The following is a 14710-nucleotide window of genomic DNA, read 5'->3' as shown; positions in this document are numbered from 1 at the left end:
TGTGTAAGAAAGAATGGTTCCATGCACATGGGCCATAGTAAATGCACCACTGTAATAAAATTCAGTGATCAAGGCAAATCTACATTTAGAGCTTCCCGTCATTCCTACTTCATATGTGGCCAAACCGCATATATACGTCTACCTCTAGACTGGGATGGTACCTGTTACATAGCATTCCTTCTGCCACCTGTTTTCCTAGCTCCTCCTGATTATCACAGAAATACCCATTTAGTACACAATAGACAGCAGAGAGATCTCCTGATTGTCGATTACACTGAAACAGCATGGGAGCAATACACAGATTTCAATAAAGGTTTCTTTCCTTATATAGGAACAGTCACTAATAGTAAACTGATACGTAGATTAACTAGAACTCTTGAAGCAGTAGTAAACGAGACTACTTCCGCCTTCGGCAATTTAACAGAAGAGCAGTCTGCTATGCGGATTGTTGTGCTTCAAAATCGTCTTGTCCTTGACGTCATCCTGGCCGATAGGGGCGGAGCTTGTAGGGTCATCGGATCAAGTTGCTGCATTTTCATACCAGAAAATTCGCCGTCAGTATATAAAGCCATAACCCGCCTTCATAAGATTATAAGCCAGATACACCAGAGTCCAGGCACCTGGACTTGGTCCGGTTGGTTCTGGAGCATGTTGTCAGCCTGGGGATGGAGGATCCTATCCTTCCTAGGTATTGGCTTTCTCATACTATTCAGTTGCTGCTTATGTCTACAATGTGGGCCAGCGATTTGTGGCCTGTGTGTCACATCGTGTATCCCACCTCCAAGTTTTCGTTCAAAATCTCGGAAGAAGAAAGAAGAAAAAATGATGCTATATGAACAGATCGATGGATTGATGAAGATCGATATCTCCTGAGGGTCCGTAGGGGACAAGGAGGGAATGAGGAAATATGAATTTTGTGATCAGTTATGTCCCCTATCGTAGACCCCAACGGCTCCATGTGCATGCTATAAGTACATGTATGTTCTCTCCAGTTCCAGTTTTGAAGACGCAAATACATGTGCGTCCACCGTCAACATGTCCTCTTTCAGATCCACCATGAATGGGTCGGATATTCCATTCCTAAGTATGAAAGGCCACCGACTTTATGTGGTTCACTTTCCACATTTTACAGATTCAGGCGAGTAGGCCCTGAATTCTGCCATCAAGCCTTTCCTGCTTTCTGCCTCTGAAAGCTCCAGCCCGAGCCTGCATCTGTATCCATGAACTTTGTCCTACTCCCTGCGCGGCTAACGGTGCCTGATCCAGCCTGTTGCCTGCCAAAAACTGTATTTCACCTTCAAGATTATCTGCTTCGCTCCTCATCCGATGCATTCCTGTCTAGTAGTTTAGGTAAACATTCCTCCAGCTACCGTGCAAGGGGCCAGGCCTCACTGTCCTCGTGCAAGTAATTCATAGCCCTGTTACCATGGAAGATTCCTGCCCCCTCGCATCTCATGTAGACACTTAGACGCTCGTACACGCACTAACAGTCAGTATAGAATAGATTCCGTCCGAGAGACCTTTCCTTTTGGATAATACAGTTCTTTAAACATAAGATATTAGATATGATTTGGGATTAGGTTGACATGACCCCTCAGACTTCTGTCTCCACACGTAGAGCTAAATGTCAAGTCCCCTTCACCCTCTAGTTGCACGTCAATCACACGTCATGCGGCTGCGCACGCATCTCTGCCAAATATTTCTGCTGATCTTGCAGGATTCTCTTATGGATCCACCCACTTGTGACATCATGTATAATGACGTTTTCTAAGTTACGCCTATATGTCCGCCTTTTTGGTTACGTATGCATATTTTATCTCTCTTATCAACTGTTACGCCTCCTGCATCTGTTACACTATAATGCATTTCTTATAAAAATACTTACCTGTCAATAATGTATTGCCTTCCTTCCTGAACCCTCATGGTGATGGAGTGTGAAGCCTGCAATTCGAATTGTATTTCCTTTGTAGAGGAATAAAGCCTTTTAGAACCTCTAATACCACGGATTCTGCCTCTTATATTTACTGAGTTATTCTTACTAGACTTTACCGCATAAAAAATAGTACCGGTAATGAAATATTTACCACACTTCTCTAGCACAAAAGATTTTTTTATGTCTTTCTCTGGAGTCTCTAAACACCAGCAGGCCAGGAAAGAGCTCTGTGGTCTGAAGACACATATTGAGTCGAAAGACTATTGTTTATTGAACATCTTGATGTACCAACAAATCCTGGATCTGACCCAAAGAGTTAGAGTGCAAGGGATGGTTATTGTGTGTATGGGCAGCACACAGTCAGTTGAAGAAAAGCCTTCAGACCACCGTGGAAGGTGGGTTGTCACAGAATTATAGGAGGAGGATGCTAGTCTTATATTTTAGAAAACCTCTAAAACACGTCGAAGTCCATGGGCAGCAGAACTGACTAGTCATAGTGGGGCTACCCAGTGTCGCAGCGTTCATGCTCTTATCCCATTCCAATTTCCCTGGTTCTCCTGCTAACACCTTGCAACTGTGTTGAGTTGGTAGTGGATACAGTGAAGTATGGAAACATACATCGACACCTTTGAATCCAGACTGCAATGTTTCTTCGATAGCCTAGCCCACGTTATTGCCCAGTTTGGCCAATGGATTCTGTCACACCATAAGACATAAGAGATAGTATACACACTTCCGGCAGCCAGGAGAACGGATGGGCGTACACTCCTTAAAATTTCCACAAAATCGTCAGAATGCCACATACATGTGTTCCTTGCGCTGAACGCTACATAAACGCGTCCTCAGTGAACGGGATTTGTTTGACGTCATTACTTTGAGATGGGACTATGGGTGTAGTGTGACCTGCACGCCCCAACTTATGAATACTGCCAAGTGCATGTGTCTAATGGGGATGAGATTTATAGGGTCAGCGCCGATTTTGAATCCGACTCCTATTCCGCTACTTACTGATGATAGAGAAGCCCTGATAAAGTCAGCAATAACGAAACACGTGATGGATAGAATGGAGAAGTAAGAAAAGAACAATTGGAAGAATCTTCAAAGGCTGACAATTCTTGTTCCTGGATGATTGAAGAAGTGTACTCGAGGGACTGTTGTGGAGATAATAAGTGCACCACAGCAAGAGTCCTGTTTAGTAAGCGTTGAAAATAAAGCCTCATAGTTATAATTAAAATCAGTTAAACAGGGGGTAAGTGCCCCGCTAAAACTTGTGAATAAAAATGGAAGTCAAGCGATATTAACTACATTTAATGTGGATCTAAAGAAATGTGCATTATTTTTAATCTCAGTACACTGTTTACCATATGTTTAATATATGGACCAAATCTAGGTAAGCCTTAAATGTTTAACAGTCTCTTATTAGAGTTTGGGATGGGCATACATTGCATGTTGGGATTTCAATGATACCATTGAAGCGACATCTGAATCTGCCAGCGGTGTCGCTACAATAATGTTGGTGAAAGTAAGGAGGGCAGTCGTTACGCCTATGGATGAGCCCCTAGGCCTTATTTATAGCTGGCATCGTCTACTGAAGTCTGCAAGCGTTACAGCATTTACTCACATACTCATATAAAATATTCAATGTTAGACATGATTTGGGCACCTGTAATGATCTTACACCACATCATAAGTACAATCCGCCACTGTCATGGCCAATGGTTTTTCGAGTTGTGCTCTGCAGGCTGTAGGCATCACCCTTAGAGTGCGCTTGTGTTAGCTCCAGTCAAAAGAAGAAAAAGCTGGAGTTGGACACAGAGCATCAGTGCTATTTAGCAAAAAGTTCTGCGGCACAGAGCATGAACTACATTGCCCACAATTCCAGAACCCTCATGGCACTTGGGAATAGCAGTATCCATCTTTGATGTTTCGCGTAAGTTTCCTCATGGTCCACAGCATCCTTGCTAGCCAATAAAGATAATAGTTGCTGCAGCCGCTATCTTGCAATCAGAAATCCGCGACAATTTGAGGAGCGTTGTTTCCGCAGACATCTCTCAATCTGGAAATCAGCACTATGTTCAGAGAAGTATTCTAAGGGTGAACTTTATTAAGGAAGCGACTTGGCTCGCTTATATTCAGAGACACCTCCATTGTATAGGTCATGACCTAGATACGAAACATTGAGTACTATTTAAAGGGATTTTAAACTATTGTCTCTCCGTGCATTCGTATCTCTATCAAGTGAAGCTAATAGTTAGGATCCTCAAAGCTCAAGATGTTTGCGATGTGCAAATTGCTTTTAGGGTAAGGATAGTTCAAGGCAGGTCATTACTCTAACAATACTGATTCGAGATTAGGGCTCCTGTTTTATGGTATTTTTTTTTTTTACATTTCCATGTGTATTTATCCATATTAATTTTTTTCGAATTTTATCTGTATTTATTTTTGGGTTTTGTGAGAAAAATTAACCTGAAACTGGTGTATTTCCACATTTATTTAAAGAATAAACATGGACTCTTCCATGAATGCCTGCCAGATTTCGGTGATATTAAAACCCACTGAAGATAAATCAATGCGCTTAGAAGAAAATATTCAAATTTCAGTATCAACCTTTTGCATATCCACTGCTGTTCAACCCTCTTTGCTAAATTCCTTTCTTTTTTAGCCCCCTTACCTATCAATCCGCACAGCTATTTGCCTGGCAGTCATGGCAGACAGTATCTAGAATTACTCAAAAACCAATCTAATTTCCATTTTAATCCACATTTGAAAATAAATTACAGACAGGAAAATAAATGGTTTTCTGTCTGTGTTTATCTGAACAAATCACTAAAAATGGAAAACAGGGAGCCTTATTCGTGATGAATATTCCAGTTCAGGGAAGTCCCTAAACAAAGGTTCATATTGCACGCATCAAGAGTAGAAAGTGTAACTACAGGTAAAGGTTGTTGCTGTAGGAGCTTGTTAAGGGATGGTACTACTTTGAAAAGGCAACTGGCCAGGCCAGTGATGAAGGCCATGATTTCAGAGGCTATGGTTATCAATAGCAGCAGGTAGCACTAAAGGTAAAAAAGTGATAACTAGATGTTTACAGTCAGTCAAGAATACTTTATTCGACAACTTAATGCCTTAAAAGTGATCACATTAAACAGCAATACATATCAGTGACACGGTTTAAAAAAAAAAAAAAAAAAAGAGCTAAAGTATTCCTGGTATCAGTCCCTATGACCAATCTAAAAATACAGCAAGATAAGAGCTCTATAGAATACAATGTGCAAAAAAGCTGAGTCCCTATATAAGAGTTACTGGACTCAGTAGATGTTTACATTTGAGCTGTGTTTTTTTGTATTTTGTAATAGAAAAAATCTTTACCGTGGCAGCATTTTACATGGTTGAGTCATAGCTGTTAAAATGCACAATGTCATGCTTGGCGCCATTATTCAGACCTGTTCCTTAGCTGAATGTGCCGTGCATGCTAATGAGCAGCTCAGAGGTCAGAGGTCAGGTGTCAAGTGTCAAGTGTGAGCCCTTCAGCCAATTCCCGCTTTGCAGCCTAGAGTGAATTGCATGTTGGAATGTTTGCACTTGACTCATACTTAAATTGCAAGACCCAGAAGGCAACAGGGCATTGGCTAAAAAGCAAAGCCTCTCTGAAGGTGTGACACCTGAGTAGAGACAGTCCAAAATGGCGCATATTTCTCATACCATGGGAGGAGTTCACCTGTGGATAGCACCTTCACTTTCGACCCTCACTTTCGCCAGGATTCAAGATTCATTTGCCAGTCAAACATTCAAAGCAGCCGGTGGCAGACTGCAGCGAGGTGAGCCAGGAGACACATTTGTTTACTATGCATCTCTGTGTAATTTAACAGCCGGTGGCAGACTGCAGCGAGGTGAGTCAGGAGGCACATTTGTTTACTATGCATCTCTGTGTAATTTAGCAGCCGGTGGCAGACTGCAGCGAGGTGAGCCAGGAGACACATTTGTTTACTATGCATATCTGTGTAATTTAGCAGCCGGTGGCAGACTGCAGCGAGGTGAGCCAGGAGACACATTTGTTTACTATGCATCGCTGTGTAATTTAGCAGCCGGTGGCAGACTGCAGCGAGCTGAGCCAGGAGACACAATCGTTTACTATGCATATCTGTGTAATTTAGCAGCCGGTGGCAGACTGCAGCGAGGTGAGCCAGGAGGCACATTTGTTCACTATGCATCTCTGTGTAATTTAGCAGCCGGTGGCAGACTGCAGCGAGGTGAGCCAGGAGACACATTTGTTTACTATGCATCTCTGTGTAATTTAGCAGCCGGTGGCAAACTGCAGCGAGGTGAGCCAGCAGACACATTTGTTTACTATGTATCTCTGTGCAATTTAGCAGCCGTGGCAGACTGCAGCGAGGTGAGCCAGGAGACACATTTGTTTACTATGCATCTCTGTGTAATTTAGCAGCCGGCGGCAGACTGCAGCGAGGTGAGCCAGGAGACACATTTGTTTACTATGCATCTCTGTGTAATTTAGCAGCCGGTGGCAGACTGCACCGAGGTGAGCCAGGAGACACATTTGTTTACTATGCATCTCTGTGTAATTTAGCAGCCGGTGGCAGACTGCAGCGAGGTGAGCCAGGAGACACATTTGTTTACTATGCATCGCTGTGTAATTTAGCATGTCTGCCTGCTAGGACACTTTTAATTATCCAATAAACATGCAGGCTGCTCCTGGTTCATAGTGATGCACAAAACGTGCGCATCGCCGTTACATCCTTTCAGATGTATCCATTAGTATGTACTGAAAATATATTAAAATAGCATACACCATGGTTTATGATGAATGAACGCCCTCACGTTGAATGCCAGCAGAAGCCTGAAATTAAACTCGTAAACCCTACCTCACTCTACCTGAACACAAATGCAAACAGAAAGAAACAACACCTTCATGTTGACATTTCTAAACAGCTCATTTCAAGTATGTGGAGAACAATATTTGTTACAAAATTAAAAATACAATGTGTATCTTGCCTGTTTTATTTCTATTTATACCATGTTTAAGTCCTTAAATTATGCAAACTGTTCGTTTGGACATTAATAATTTGCGACGTCTGTTTATTTGTAAACAAATGAATGTACTTTGGCAATTATTCAAAAATACATTTCATTAAAGGGGAGGGGCAGGTCAGTCAGAATGCGTCAATCAAACAAGTAATGCCAACTAGAATTTGATTGGTCAACAGCCTGGAAAATAAATGTATAGACTGACCTCAGTCTCATGAAATGTGCTTATTTTTTTACAAATTAAATTAAGTCTAGTTACTAGTCATAAATTAAGTCTAGTTATTTGTTGATGTCATTTCTGTAGATGTTCAGACATTCTCTGTGGATTTTGACTTTTTCATCAGATATTTCCGAATTTTTCCTCGGCATTGGAAGACTCCAGGCTTGCTATTACTTGACAGGTATGCCAAGGTGGTCTGTGCTGGTGCCACACAAGAACAACCCAGAAACAAAGCACAGAACGAGCGAACCCGCAGCGCTGTGGAGCTCTAAGCGTCCTTTTGACAGCGCGCCAAAGAGCGAGAGCGGGGTGTGTGGCCCCTCGAGCAGAGACCAAGGGCCAGGAACAGGTGAGGCGAAGAGAGGCGGGCTCCTATTGGCTGAGAGCCCCTGTTGCTCCAGGTGGGAGGGGCGGGCCCGGGTCAGACAGGAAGCTGGTGCTTACCTGGGCAGACATCGCCCCAGCGCCTTGGAGCCTCCGTCTGCGGTAGAGGGAGCTGAGAGCGGCCACAGCACTGAGGAGGGACCCGGAGGCCATGGGGGCCAAGAGGAGCATCGCAGCCGCGGCGCTGCTGCTGGCAGGTGGGTGCCCGCGGGTGACTCCGAGGGCGGGGGGGTGTTCTCGGACAGCGCCCCGAGCCTAGGGGGCCGGCCCCTCCCGGGCTGCGCCCTTCTGCCCCTCCCTGGCAGCTTGTTTGATCAGTGCCAGCCGCCACTCTGATAACCCTGCGCATGGATAACCTGTAATCTGCGCAACGTTTCACCTCAAAGTCACAAGGCGGAGGCAGATATATGTTCACAAACTCGGATGCGGCTGTTTATCGGCGGCCGTGTTTGTCCTCAAACGAGCGATAGTGAAGTCTCAAACCGTTCACCGTGGCCGCTCTTTATAAAGTTATTTATGTGAAAGGAGCGTCCCGTGATACATTCTTCTGTGTCAGAAAAACATTTTACTCCGTCGTAAATCCGGTGTCAGAAGTGGACACACTTCACTGTTCCGGGAGCTGCGTGATGGCCGGCGTAAAGCGCTTCAGTTGTACTAAGCGCTATATTGATGCAGTTAGAATACAATACAGCCAAACTAGGGGCATATCAACAACAACCGGCGATTATTATCGCTCAGCGCTCTTAGCGTGAGGATAATTATCGCCGGCTAGCGTGAATTTTTATCGCTGAGATAGCGTGCTATTAGCAACGCTTATCTCAATAGCGATAAAAATCTACACGCTAACAGGCTAACGTGAGATTTTCGCTGGAAACCCAGCGATAATCACACGTTACCTTGTTGATAGGGACAGGCAAACTTAGCCATGATATCCTCCTTCCATAGGATATCATGGCTAAGTCTGAAAATTAGCAGACGTAAAAAAGCAGCGTTAACCGCGGTTAGCGCTGCTTTTTTTGTCTCTAACAGGGTTAGCGACATTCTTGATAATAGGAGAAATGTCGCTTAGCGACATTTCTCCTATTATTTTACTCTGGAACGCCCCCTTTGCATCTCATTAGAGATGCAAGGGGAAGCGTAGAGTAAAAGGGTGCTAACATGCAAATTTGCGTGTTAGCACCCTGTTGTTGATAGGGCGCTAGTTTTATCTCTCCTTTTTTAGCTTTTAAAGCCAAAAAAGCAGAGATGAAGCCCTTGTTGATATGCCCCCATGTTACACGGCATTCGATAGCCTTAGTTTTCTTTCTTTAATGCTTTGCATCCTTGTTAATGGTTTTGAATATTCACACACTCGTTTTTTTCCCGGCCTGCACATATTTCCCCTCCTGCACATATTTCCCCTCCTGTTTGAACATGTTTTGCAAAGGCACCTGCACCTACCTCCCTTCTTCTGAGTTTAGGTACATGTTCACAATGTATTCGCGCACTTAAACCGGAAATAGATTGTTTCGGTTATATGCCTAATTGCACACCTATACCCCTAAATTCGTGAGTGTGGAATCCCTACTTCTTTCACAATTAATATGAAACCCTTTATTTAGTATTAATTTCTCCTCCACAGCCCCTTGAGTGCGCCCCACAAACCCGAAGCCCCCCAAAAGAGCAACCTTTTAAATATTCGATGCACTCCTATGTCCTGCTTCCGTTCCCTTTCCCGTGGAATTTCTATATGCAAATGAGCCCGCCCTGGCAGGTTTGACATCACCACTGGAATTCTATTTGTATTTTACAATGAGTCCCGTCACTGTGTGCTCTGCAGTTTTTCCTTCGAACGTGATCGGATACTAAACTGTCCAATGTCATGTGTGATGCTTTCAGTCAAACCTGTTTTTGTCCAAGCCCCCCTGCATGCCAAGGGGCGCACTGCGAAAGCAAAAGTCCAAGGCACAGCCAGGGGGCACATGACCGGTTTCTACCGGCACTACCGGTGTTTTAACGTCTCCGTCGGTACCAAAAGCCGTTTTTTCCAGCCCTTATCAGTAAATACTTCAGTATATATACATTGAAATCCCTTTTACGTCTGTTCTAGAGCTGCATTAATGCTCCATGACTAATAATTAAAGTAAACAAAGACAGAAAAGTCATGTTACAAATTAATACGTACAATTGTGCTGCATACAGTTCTATTTGGTATCATGTCCAGCAGAGGCGCAACTAGAGCCAAATTTCGGGGGGCGCTGAATCTTTTAAGCCATAGGCAGAGTGGAGCTGCAGGGGCTCTTAGAAGGGGTGAAACAACAGCGAGGCATCATTAACATGCAAATGGTTTTTTAAAGACCTGTGAAGTGCTCGGGTGCGGCTGTGTATGCCCGGGAAGCTGTCTCATCCCGGGCTGCCACACACGACGGAGGGGGGGCTGAAGCCCTGTGAGTCCAATGGGTGTTGCGCGATCCCGATGTCCAGGCCTCTTGCAGACTCTTGAAAAAAACAAGGAATAGTCTGTATTTTTAGGTCTCGCCTGACCCAGCGCATGCGCTGGTCTGGCGAGATTTATTGAGAGGGCTCCAAAAAGTGCTACCAGGTCAGCCTAGAGCTACCGTGCATGTGCGCCGGCGCGCGCGTCCCGCTTCACCGCGATCACTTGCACGGCCGCTTTGATGTTTGATCTTGATCACTTTCGTGGCCGCACGGCCGCTTTGCATAGCCAATAGGTCTCGCTTTTGGGACCTTATAAGTATTTAGTTATGCAACTGTTGCATGGCTAAACACTTATAAGGTCCCAAAGGCGAGACCTATTGGCTATGCCAATGCTTGTTCTCCTGGAAAGGTGGCAGCACAGGATGTTAAGTGCTGTTGGCCAAAAAGCCACAGCTGGCTAAATGTGTGACAAGGTTTCTTTCCACTGCTCCGTGCTGCTTCTGAATTATCGTGTATAAAGAAACTTTGTGCAATCTACTGCGTGGAGAAAACGTGACACATTATTCGTGCTCGCTTTGCCACTGGATTCAAGTTAGCGTAGCTGATGAAGGGTGATACCCCGAATCCGGTCCCAGGATGCTTGTTTCTGGTCCAGAGAGGACCTGGCTTGGCAGTTCGGGCTGGACCGTTCCCATGAGGAGCAGGGTCAAGGCTGATTTGCATATGGCTGGGCCCAAACTGGGGTTACATGGCGAGCAAAAGTACAATGGATTAAACCCAGATCTGTTACTGGGGTGAATATTTGATTTGTTCCATATTCCGTCCATCATTTGTGTGTCTTTTGATTACTCTGGGCAGCATGACCCGTGGGAAATACATGGACGTCAGTTCATTAATGTCTGCGCTGGTAAGAGTTAGACACTCACCTTTTCATCCCTCCTGACATCACTGCACTGATCAATTTCCCTGCACGTATCTGCTGCGAGTTGGGGCGAGTGGAAACAACAGAAGTAAACAAGGCTCTTGGACCCCAGTGTACCCTCTGCACCTGCCACTGAGACCCCTAAGATAAAGGGCGGCCTGGGCCATAGGCTTCGGAGGGGGCTGCTAGGCCCTAGCAACATTCGTTTGCTGTCCCCCAAGGAGCCATACTCTCACAGTTGCGTACCACCATGTAGAACAGGGTTCTTCAAACGGGGGGGGGGGGGCTCACGTGATCCTGGGGGAAGGGTTGGGGGGGTTCCAGGCTCTGGCTAAAAGAAGCATTATGCTGATGTTTTGAGTGGCAAAAATGGAGTTGCTATAAGACGCTCTGTAAAGGGCCATCATTAGCATCTTTTGTCATGTATATCCTAGCTGAGGGGGTGTCAAACCGTAGTAAATATGGTGTGCATAGGAGTAAAAAAAAAAAATTGTGGGGGGGGGGGAGAGAGGGGTCAAAGTGTATTGAGGCAAGATCCGTGGCAAAATTCAGGGATAACCGTAAGCCGTAGTTCATAAAGCCTTTTGATGCACGGTCTGAATTGAATAGGTTCTGTTTGGAGCAGACCGGTTGATATACAGGCAGCATTCGGCGAATGACGATCTAAAGGGACCATATAGCGAAAGCAAAAATTCAGTCAACTAAATGAGAATTTTTGTTTTTCTACACTCTAAGGATTTGGAATTATAATTGATAATACAAGCCTAATCATATTGTGCATCAAACGGCTTTATGCAATACGGCTTATGGTTATCCCTGAATTTTTCCACGGATCATGCCTCGATATACTTTGAACCCCCAATTTTTTTTTTTTATTAAGCCTAAATACACCATAATTGATAAGCATCAGCGTAAAGGTGTTAAAAGTGGAGTATTTCTTTGTTTCTGTTCTACAAGTTAGAATGTATCATCTTGATTGATATCAAACTTTGCCCAATAAAAGTGATTGTAATTGAACAGAACAATAATCGTCCTGAAGAAGGTGATGATGATCTGACTGTTTCACCGAAACGCCGCATCAACAGACAAACTTAAATTGAGCAGATTATGCCCAAAGGAATTTTTATTCTTACTGACTCTTACTTTTTCATTTTTTTTTTTTTTTTTTTTTTAAATGATTGTGAGGATTTTATGAATTGGTCAACTGTGTTTTTATGATTGTGGTTACCAATTGATGTGTAAAGTAGATAAGTGGAAATATATGTACCCATTGTTTTTAATATTTGTAAAAATTGAATAATTTCTAAAAATAAATAATGCTTAAAGTTCACTACTGATCTAAATGTATTTGCTTCTTTCTCTTTTTTTGGCTCAAGGCCTACTGTAGCCTCCTGGTTTACAGTGAGCACGTAGCTATATGTCTGATGCAAGTTGTTTGTGAAATGTTTAATAGTTTTTGATGGTCTACTGAGAGTTCCGCTGCTTCCGATTTCTCTAAGGTGTACGTCAGGTGATATGGAGAAGGGAATTTTATGTTGTTGTTAGTATAAATACATCCCGTCCCTTTTCTTAGTATTGGGGGTGACTCCATTTGAGTTTTGGTTGTTCACCTTCACACCTCACCGCCACCGATCTTGCCGTGTGAATGGTCTGTCTTCCTCCTTTTGATGGACATGCGCGTTGGTGTACATAGCAGATACCGGACCATAGCGATTGTCACCATGTTGGCCGAGACCATGTTTAAACCTTGGTGATCCGGGCCACTAAGCTTGTACCCTGCAAGGCGTTTGTAGCTATGGGTGATACTTGACAGCAGCATAGCGCCTTGTTCCCTCACATTATTCAGCAATGATTACACGCCAACGAGAGCGTTCAGATGTGATGCCTCTGGGGCAGATGGCGGGCAATCTTACTATCAGCAGGCCCTGTAAATTATTTCTGGTCAGGATGAATGATGCTTGGATATGACCTAACAAGATACCTGTCACCCTTTCTCAGCATTCCTCTCCACCTGATTAGATTGTTGCTTCATCAGAAATTACCCCATCCTGGGGCCTTCCCTTTGGAAAGCCTACTTCTTCCGAGCCAGGGCATCTGTAGGAATGGTGGCACTCATTTCTGGAAGCGTGAAGCATAGTAATCCACATTTCGCCACTGAGGGTGGGTAAAACCAGTGCTGTCCCCAAGTCGTGCATCAAGATAATTTTAATGACACCTAAAATGGCAGATGGAATCCAGTAACATGGTCTCTGATGCTGAGACCAGGCTTCCACAGCACCTTCATCTGCTTGCAAGCACACTTCCTGTGCAGGACCAGCAGAGCCTCTACTTCCCATATACCTGCAAACACTATTTCTCTAGATGTGCCTTCTGATGGCCTGAGTGATCTTTGCTGCTACCTTCCTCCAGTTAATTTCATGCTTTGAAATCCTGCTGCATGTTTGCAACGGATGGGGCTGGACCGAAGACCAAAAATAAGATGCTTGCCTGCAGCATCCCTCGTCTCTTGAACCCCTATCTCGGTCTTAGTGGTTATTGAGTATCCAGGAATGGTATTTGTGGAGGACAGGCGCAGAGTTTGTGCCGAGGTTGTAAAGTAGAGCGGTAGATCTATTTCTGGGCTACAATAATTCATGTTTGCCACAGCTTCTTGTACCTCCCATTATGCGGGCTTAGTACTTTGAGTACAGCACTTATTTCACCACGTGGAAAATGCATTCCATTTAAGCCATTCGGTCTTGAGAATGTGCAGTAATTACACAAAATTGTGTCTGCGGTGATTGTCAGAATCCGCAACTTGTCCAAGTGACTCACTGCAGGTAGACCATCCCATGGTAAAGTTTCAAGATCTGTGAAGAGCCTCAAATCTGATTTATTCCTTGAATATCTCAGACATTCTGTCCGATTCTTGAGAGTCCACTGGGTAGAACACTGAAGAACTTGATTTTGTAGTGTTTGGATTCTAGTAGGGTAGGACGAAAAAAAACTGCACAGCTCTAGACTCGCACAATGTTCAACTACTTTTAAAAAAATGACTTTTTCTTGATTACCTGGTCAAAATTGATGCTTGACTGGTACAAAAAGTGTCCTTCCGCAAGTGCCGAAGGTACTTGGGACTGAAATGCAGCCGCCACATAGCATTTATCACCAACAACCACTGAAATCAACTCGTAGGAGAGGCAGAAGTAGCCGTGCCTGGCCAGTTTTCTGCCTCCTGTGATGTTAACTTTGCCAGGTCTTTTCTCTAGGGAGGATTATTGTGAACGTCTCTAGGGAGTCACTGTTGTTCTCCACTGGTGTCCTATTGTCTTGTTTACTATTGCCCTGCTCAGAGTGGCCCGGCTCCTTCTTGTGTTCACTCCCTTGGGCTAGTGAGGTTGGACAGTCCAGGCTTACGCTAGGAGGTTCTATGTTTTAGGAGCAGAGAGAGCGTGCAATAACTTCCAGACAGAGCCATGTTGTGGTAAAAGTACAGGTCTTAATGAACATTGAAAAAGAGTAGAACAGGGAGGCCCGTCCTACACGTATCGGAACTCAAGATCTTCTAGTAATGGGGGCCACCTGGATGGATGTATTTCTTGCTTGGAATCACAGTGCTCGTGAGATGTGCTTTCCTTGGCATCTTTGGCACAAGGAGAGCTGCTAAACTTTGTACTAATCTTGGTTTATTAATTAGGTTTTCAGACGAGATAAACTAAATTGCATTCCCTTAGTGCAATATGAAGTGACTAAGGACACTCGCCACCGGTACGTTAAGAGTATCTTCGCTGAACCAAAGAGCTGTTCTCAG

General features: G+C 44.3%; 1 protein-coding gene across 1 annotated transcript in view; it reads left to right on the top strand.

Moving 5' to 3' along the window:
• Positions 1–7530: 7530 nt before the first annotated feature.
• GPA33 (glycoprotein A33) overlaps positions 7531–14710 on the top strand; it is a 188607-nt gene continuing 181427 nt past the window's right edge. The window contains exon 1 of the mRNA XM_085621109.1: positions 7531–7777. Coding sequence (XP_085477235.1) covers positions 7732–7777 — 46 coding nt within the window. The 5' untranslated portion in view covers positions 7531–7731. The remainder of the gene's footprint in view (positions 7778–14710) is intronic.

The sequence above is a fragment of the Triturus cristatus genome, chromosome 8 (genome assembly GCF_964204655.1).
Source record: "Triturus cristatus chromosome 8, aTriCri1.1, whole genome shotgun sequence".
NCBI classification, from domain to species: Eukaryota; Metazoa; Chordata; class Amphibia; order Caudata; family Salamandridae; genus Triturus; species Triturus cristatus.
The sequence above is the reverse complement of the archived record's forward strand: the minus strand, read 5'-3'. Positions and strand labels throughout refer to the sequence as shown.